The sequence below is a fragment of the Pecten maximus genome, unplaced genomic scaffold (assembly GCF_902652985.1).
Source record: "Pecten maximus unplaced genomic scaffold, xPecMax1.1, whole genome shotgun sequence".
Taxonomy (NCBI): Eukaryota; Metazoa; Mollusca; class Bivalvia; order Pectinida; family Pectinidae; genus Pecten; species Pecten maximus.
This window is the reverse complement of record NW_022982999.1, coordinates 1-8870: the sequence shown is the minus strand read 5'-3', so window position 1 is coordinate 8870 and position 8870 is coordinate 1. Positions and strand designations below refer to the sequence as shown.

The following is an 8870-nucleotide window of genomic DNA, read 5'->3' as shown; positions in this document are numbered from 1 at the left end:
AACAGGTAAGTAAGATGTTAACACTATCTACAACAGGTAAGTAAGCTGTAAACACTATCTAGGACAGGTAAGTAAACTGTAAACGCTATCTACAACAGGTAAGTAAGTTGTAAACACTATCTGCAACAGGTAAGTAAGCTGTAAACGCTATCTACAACAGGTAAGTAAGCTGTAAACACTATCTGCAACAGGTAAGTAAGCTGTAAACACAATCTACAACAGGTAAGTAAGCTGTAAACACTATCTACAACAGGTAAGTAAGTTGTAAACACTATCTACAACAGGTAAGTAAGCTGTAAACACTATCTAGCACAGGTAAGTAAGCTGTAAACAATATCTAGTACAGGTAAGTAAGATGTAAACACTATATAGAACAGGTAAGTAAGCTGTAAACATTATCACAATCGTATATACATAAGTATAGTAACACTCTTATATACATATAATATACAGTGTTTGTTTGAAAATAAATTTCAAATGAAAATAAGGATATAATTTACACTAATATAACATGAATCAAAAGAAGGCAATGTGATCAGTTACTAAGATCACGTGGTTATAATAAAATAAATAATGTTGGTGTAGCTGGAGGTATTATTGAATTATAGAACCCTTCAAAAACGAGCAGTGTTGAAAAACAAAATAGGGGGAAATATAAAGATGAATAATTACACCCTGGGATTTTAAAATAAAACTTTTATTATGCTGGATAACAAGACTACACAAATATATCGTGTGACATTAGCTAGCTTATCATTCGCTAGGATGGTATCCTGCCGTGTACTGACACCCAAAACCATTAATATTATATTAATAATCAGTTCCAGTAAAACGCAGAAATCTGTAGATGGCTGTAAAGTAAGCACAACTGGGAAAACAGAAAATCATCAATTCATTATACAAATTAAATGTCCGAATGACTTCCTTAGCTTTCATGGACAGCACCGCGTCTATAATGTAGAACTATCCTTCAAAAGACACCGAGTTCACCCCTACGGCCGGCGTACTTATAGCTGGGTACATTGACATGCTTTTATGGCCCCGAGACATTGCAATAGAAATGTTGTCACATACTAATGGTATATAATTACATTAACTTAGGAACAGGCATAATTGTTCGTCAAATATTTTTAATTTGCACATAAATTTCAATTTTGTTATTATTCTAACGTAAAACCAAGGAGGTGGTCAGATAAATCGTATTTCGATATTCTCCATATCTATGAAAATGGTAGAACGATTAATTTTGTTTTTTCTTATTCTGATACCATACACAGTTTGTTATAAACTTTTTGAGGAGTTTGATTCTGAAGATTCGGGTGAGTAAACCTAAAGACTAATTATGTTCTTGTGTTACTGTAGCAGATTTTAACCCTAATATATGTATATCCGTTTTCCTTTAAAAAGGATCGGTAATAGCCAACAAAAAACTGTAATAATCTACAGGATGATAACTTTTAATATATATTATATATGTATATAGAATAAAGTTAAAATGTCCATGTGACGGTAAATAATAATAAAATAAAAAGTCAAACACAGATCTGCTGTCTCCCTAGTACTTTCGCGGCTACATCGTGGCGCTCTTCAGGGGATTATTTATTCCGAATTAATTTAATACTATATATATACATATATTCCATAATTGGATAGGAGACATGATATGTGCTCAAGACATATACCTATATGGTCAATCTGATGAGCAATATACAATGTGCAAACATATCTTTTTAAAACAAATTTTGATCGACATATATATATATATGTAGGCATACTCTTCTGTGCTCACCATCTAATTTAAATCATATGCACATGTAGTGTTTATAGTTCTGTTGGATTTAGAATATTTCCTTTTAAACACCAAAAACGCTCTGTTATATATACACTATGTTTATTTCAGAAATTGTAAGTGTTGAAATAGATTCGTCATTCAAAAATGTCCGTTATCGACGATCACAAGAAATGGATTATCCTGGATTTGTTGATTATAAATTTTCCATCAGAGGAGAGAATAAACGTTTACACCTAACAAAAACAGCTCATCTGGATAAAGATATACCTATGTATCTGATGTCGAAGGGAAATAGCACAATGCTTCATCAGCCATCAAGAAGGGTACGTCATCATTCCAGTAATGTTGCCAGTTTGCGTCTTGAACTTCAGAAATGGAATTCACCCTAAGTCAATCACAATGATACTTCATAGAGAATATATACCAAAGAAAACATCAAAGATTTAAATTAAAGATATATACGTATTACTTATGTGCGTGTTTGACATCACAATCATTGTTATATTTTAAAGGGAGATAAATATATAGAATTGATTTACGAATTTAAAGTTAATGTATAAATTCACTTCTATGCAGGATGTGATTGTTTTTTGTTTTTTTTTAATATTAACACATATTTAGAATAGTGACTTTAAATTCATTTCACTTTGCCTCGCCATTCTATCTTACAAACCTGTCTTAAATCATGTTCAGGACATCATACCGATACCAAAACTGACAATTCATAATATTTTTTTAACTTCCTCGGAAAAGTATTCTTTATATTGCAATACTAAAATGAATGCAACATAAGTAAACATATACCTTGATATACAAACTTAGTTATACTGTACTTTGTCTATTACACGAGGAAATAATTTTGTTTCAGACATATGCTACTTACCAGGACCACGATACAGGAGCCTCGATCTTACTCAAGTGTGATGAAAAATCACCGTCATGTAACTTAGTAGGTATACAATATACTGTATAGCTGTTAATATTCGCGGGTGATTAAATTTACGTACTGACGCACCCAACAAAACTAGTATATTATACAAAATCTCACATTACACTTGATCCTTACTAACACATAAATGTACTTTGCAATTAGTCGGATAAAAAGATGTTTACATCAGTATGTCAAGTTTTGAAACAATCAGCTCCTTTGTTTAGGAACGTGTATATACAAACCTCAGTGGCATCCTTGATAATATTATCCTAAATGTCCTTACCGTAGCCTGATCAATTAGCCTTGGTGTAGTCCTCTGCCTGATAATCACTTTTCTCGACAAATATTTGTTCAGGAGCATGAAGTACATGTTTACCACATTATGATGTGGAATCAGTTGATTATAAACGAAAACTACTTTATTTATGGTGTATCTGTCGAAAAGAAAACCGTTTGTGATGGAAATAAATTGTATGTAAAACCTTAAACAGAAAAAAATCAAACTCGTTCGATTGCATTTTACTCTTGATGAAACTAGTAAGAAAATGTTTTTTCCCTGTGTATGTACCATATTTCATACAATGTTCGTTGTATTTATATACGTATTCATGGTTGCCCATGTTGTTATGTACCAAATACAGAACGAATTGAATGTATATACTTGAATACTAATAACGAAAGTTCCCAACACAAAACATGGTCTCTAGAGATTTAACCACGAAAGGAAGTACCCACATAAATGTCATGTTACACAGGAATATTAAGTAACCATATACCAGTATTTGCGACAGGAATCTATCTAAAGATTATTTGTTTCAGTACGGCGGATTCTACCATGAAGGTGAACACTTCAGGATCCAGCCACATTCTCCAGGCAGCAAACACCATAGAATAGCTAAAACAGCCAGGCCAATGGTGGCTTATCACGATACCGCCTTACACGGTATGACGTCACCTGTTGTTGTTATTGTTGCTGCTGTTGTTGCTGTCGTTGTTGTTGTTCTTGTTGTTGTTGTTGCTGCTGCTGTTGTTGTTGTTGTTGTTGTTGTTGCTGCTGCTGCTGGACGATGACGACGACGATGATGATGATGCTGATCACATATGCTCTTATTTGATACTGAAATTTATTTTTCATATCTTGGTAGGCGATGTGGGCTCTAAAGAAATACCTCTTACATATGATGTCATCAGAAAGAGAGCGGTGTCCCGTGGCAACAACCACGTGGTCGAAATTCTTGTTTTTCTTGACGATACTATCTACGATTTGTAAGTAGTTTAATCATATTTAATGTATCACAATAACACAAAATGTTAAGAAAAATAGCAACATTTGAATATTTATCAAAACACAACAGTCAAACAACATCATAGGAGGGGTCTTAATATACTCTATATACAGAACAAAAAATGAATAAATAAAAATGAAAACATTAATTAAGCCGTATTAAACCCGGACAACTGGACATTGATTTTTTCAGTTTCCACAAGCTCAGTGACGGAAATGAAGAGGAAACTTTGGCGAAAATGAAAATGTATTATATATTAATAGCAAATGATGTAAGTATTTTACGTAAGGTCATAGGCTTAAAATATGATATATACACTATCTTATGTTTTAGACTTTGTTTATGTAGATGATTTTTGTATTAATTATATCAAACACAAATCATCTGAATCGTGGTTTTATATTGATATGTAAATAAGATGAATTTTCCAGAACTAGTAATTATTCCAATGTGTATTCACCCAATGCAGTTTAATATTAAAATTATCTACCAGTGTTAGATCTTGACATTTACAAACAGTAGGACGACAATTGTTTCCTCACTATCACCCTCTGTGTCAAACACTACTGCATTCATATCTAGTTATCAGGGTAGCGTTCATTTACTCAGTAGCAACATATTAAGTCAACCATTAATATGATTATAATGTAAATCCACCTGTGTTATATGTTAGGATGATACTCACGGTATGTTGACTAATCAACTACTCAGTCAAGGTTTCCTACCAGAAAGGCTTCAGTCTACACTGTAAATGTGAAGTTATTGCCATGACTACCGACGTTCTAACTTTCAGTAGTGATTCCTCTGGTATGGTGACTCTTTGGTTTATTTTCTTTCCCTAGATGGACCTACGATATCAGTCATTAAGTGATCGACATGACAAGTTCAAGGTCGACATTATGATTAACGGATTTGTGTATTCGCAGGTAAGTTTGACTGGTTAGACAAAATCCTCCTAGAACGAAAATCTCATAATGGGTTAAATTTATATAACAACAATAATTAACATGATTGTATTATTAACTTGTTTCCTTCTAAATATTTTTGTTTCAGTTAGAAATCAGACACTCATCCATACATTGACACTGTATAGCACGAGACATTCTTTGCGTATACACTTTCGTGGTTTTCGAGGTTGCTACGGAACCATGAATATAAATACAACGAATATTGGAAAGTTCTTATTCCAGGTTCTGAATTTTAACAGTATAACCTATTTATAGTAACAAATCATTTTTAAGTTTCTTTTTTTTTGACCAGGTTCCGGAAGGTTTCGCTTGGATACCAAAATACATTGTCGACGATAATGTGTTCGACGCTGATAATTCCATGAAAATGTTTGCGGCGTATCAAAACGAAAATAGAAAATACCTGCCCGGGTATGACCACGCTATGCAATTCACCAGGTACGTATTGGATGATACTGACTTTTTCACAATACGAAATAGATATCTATATATGTATGAAAAAATGAAAAAAAATAAAAAAAATGCTACGCAAGACTAAAAAAGTCAGATGAGGGTGGGTGCTATGTCTATAATTCAATATCTTTTAGAATTTTGGTTTTGGATAAATCTTCAAAGAACAAATATAATGGGCATGTTTATTTTCAATACCATTTCTATTTAAAAATTGACAAACAAATTGTCAAAATATTAAGCAAATTAAAAAATATGTCAAATAAAAAAAAAACTTAAAAAAAGACAAAAAAAAAAAAAAAAATAAAAAATAAAAAAAGAAATAGCAAACATGATGATTTGAGGAAATCCCAATAACACTATGTTTTACGTCCACAGAAGAGATCTTGCATTCTATGATGATGGTTGGCAAACCGATCTACTGGGTAAGATGATAGGATATTAAGATAATTAATGTGGAAAAGACTATCTTATTATCATTATTCCTAATTATGAGGAATTCTCCATTTTGGCATAGAGCTCCAACTACATACCATGATTTATTCGTCATCAGTTGCAGAAAAATAAGATAATTTACTTCTGTTTGTTAAAGGTTAAATATACATACCTATTGTTTGTGTTGTTGTGCAAGGTAGTCAAGATTCTAAAGCCACTGTATACAATAATACGTTTACAATTCCTGATTTATAGAGTTGTTTTTGTTTGTCATTGAAGTGCGTTTCACTTTTTAGCTGTAATCTGTTATAATATTTGGCACAAAGTATATTATTTACCGACCAATGCCAAACTACTATTAACATGCCTTGTTAGTTTTAATGAAAATAAAATTTCTGGTAATGTCTTAACAGTAACAGAAATGTTTACTTTTATGTTTCTTGATTCTATTTTTAATCACCAGGACGTCAGATGATCTTTTAAAATAAAATAATTCAAACGATCCCGTTTTGAAACCATAGACACTTTATAACTATAGCAATGTTGAAATATGGTGATAAGGCATTGTTTTCTTCTCGATTTTCTTAAGGTAGCTTGTATCATTTACTTTCCTTCTTCTCATTAATATTACAAAACATGCCTTACAATGTTTTCAATATGAACTGAAGTACTGTAAATCTCTTAGTTTTCGTGAAAACTTAATTTTGTGACCTTACATCTTCAGACATATTCGCGAATACTTGATTTCGCGAACGCTGATCTAAAAATGACTTTTTAAATCGCGAATGATGAGCTATTAGAGCCAGAGACTCTACAAGGTTTACTATATCCGTAACAGATACCTTGGGCGAAAAAAAAAATGTGTTTTTTCATCCAAATAATCGCGAAGAGTTTGAATTCACGATTGACACTCCTCGCCTGTTAACGCAAACATAAATCCCACGCGAAATATAAAGCAATTTACAGTATTCGGCAATTGTTAGTTTACAATATATTATGTTATATCACGTATCATAATAATAAAGCATTTTTCACGGTCACAAAACAATCATGGAAAAATTAATTTATTTCCAGAATTCAATCAAATGAAAATATTCAACAACGAGTCGTTAATTTAACTAGGCTTACAAAACAAGGTTTTCTAGGTTGCTAACCTTACTGAATAGCAGTAACAATTAATAAATAGTTTGTGGCGTTTTCCAAGTTCGTTAACATTAGCCCGTGACCGTTCTCTTAGTCAGGAAAGGTGAGTGCATGTATACAGACTAACTGTCTGCATATTTAACATAAATTAAATATAGTTTTGTTCTTAGGGCACTGAACTATGTTTTGCACTCTTGACCAAGAATATTTGGCAGGGGTTGATTTATTTTCCTTTGTATGTAACAGGTGTTGCATTTAAAGGCACCACGTGCTCCTTACCAAAGATGGCAGTGTCCATCATAGAGGATTCTTCATACGGTACGACTGGACAGACAGCGGCGCACGAATTAGGTCACAGGTAGGTCATGTACATATGTCAAGGTCATACATAGGTAGGTCATGTACGTGAGTCAAAGTCATAGATAGGAAGGTTGTGTACATTTGTACATGAGTCAAGGTCATACATAGGTAGGTCATGTACGCAAGTTAAGGTCATACATAGGTAGGTCATGTACGTGAGTCAAGGTCATACATAAGTAGGTCATGTTAGTGAGTCAAGGCCATACATAGGTAGGTCATGTACGTGAGTCAAGGTCATATACTAAGTCATGTACCTGAGTCAAGGTCATACACAGGTCATTTACGTATCTGAAAGTTATATAGAGGTGGGCCTTGTAGGTAAGTCGATGTCCTGTAAATATTTTATGTTGGGACAGGATGTGTCGAGGCCACACTTTGGACAATCATCAAGAAGAATTTCAAGAGTGCCAATGTCAAGGTCATACGTTCAAAGTAAACTATATTGATATGTTTATAGTAAAATATGACAAAAATCAACAAAATAGTGTCAAAACAAATAAAAGCATCTGCAGTTTGAAGTTATTTGTTATTTCTTATGATGAATGTTATTAACATCTTTAGAATCTTACACGCTAACACCTTGACCCTTGAACTTGCGGTTGATTAATTCTATTTATTGAAAACATATTAACACTGAATGCAGTCAAAGTCAGCCATTACGATGACAATACCCTTCATTTTATGTATCCAAATTGGTATATTCTTTATGACCCTAGGAAATACGGTTCTAAAGAGGAAATTATTTAAAGTATAGGACGATACATTCAAGATGAGCAACTGTCGCATACAATGACATGGCATTCGCTCAAATTAATTTTAACCTAGAATATACATGTTGCGCTTGATTTAAGAACCTTAATTATGAATTAATTAACTTTGCACTGAAAAATATCAACAGTAGTGTCAATAGTTCAACAGGGGTCGATTTATTATCCGAGTATATTTTTTTTTCAATTTACTCACCATTATTAAATAATGATACTACATAACATACACGAGAACGGTCCCTCTATGTATCCTACAGTCTGGGATCGAGTCATGACGGGGCTGCTGGCTGTAATGATGACAAGCAGTACGTGATGGCCGCCTTTACTAACCCGTCCACGAAAAAGGTGGCGAGACACATGTGGAAGATGTCCTCTTGTTCCTCAGACGCAATTTACAAATTCCTGACTAGGTGAGTGTCGCAGTATACTGTACAGTTTGTAATATTCGCGGTGGTTTTAATTTCACTATATTCGCGGTCATTAAATATAGAGCGAAAAAAAAACTGTTCACCAATCAAATTAAAATCAGATGTTCATCATCCACTCCGTAAACTGCGTTTTTGATTAGATTGAATTTTCACAGCCCGTGATTGAGCGAGTGGTACTACCCGTGAACTACGTCCGATCGGGACAACCACGAAAATTAACCCCGTGAAATTTAATTACTTTACAGTAACATCATATATTCCTCAGTGGTTGTAATATTGTCAATTCACTTAAATGTTGTTTATCTTCCCT

The 8870-nt window shown here is 33.2% G+C and overlaps 1 protein-coding gene across 1 annotated transcript; it reads left to right on the top strand.

Moving 5' to 3' along the window:
* Nucleotides 1-978: 978 nt before the first annotated feature.
* On the top strand, nt 979-8542 carry LOC117321248 (zinc metalloproteinase/disintegrin-like; the record flags this gene model as incomplete). The annotated part of the gene is made up of 11 exons (XM_033875719.1): nt 979-1319; nt 1901-2115; nt 2661-2741; nt 3543-3666; nt 3869-3989; nt 4202-4280; nt 4852-4935; nt 5270-5415; nt 5806-5852; nt 7252-7363; nt 8390-8542. Coding segments are annotated over exons 1-11 (1259 nt in total), but the record flags the coding sequence as incomplete, so codon positions are not given.
* Nucleotides 8543-8870: the final 328 nt, after the last annotated feature.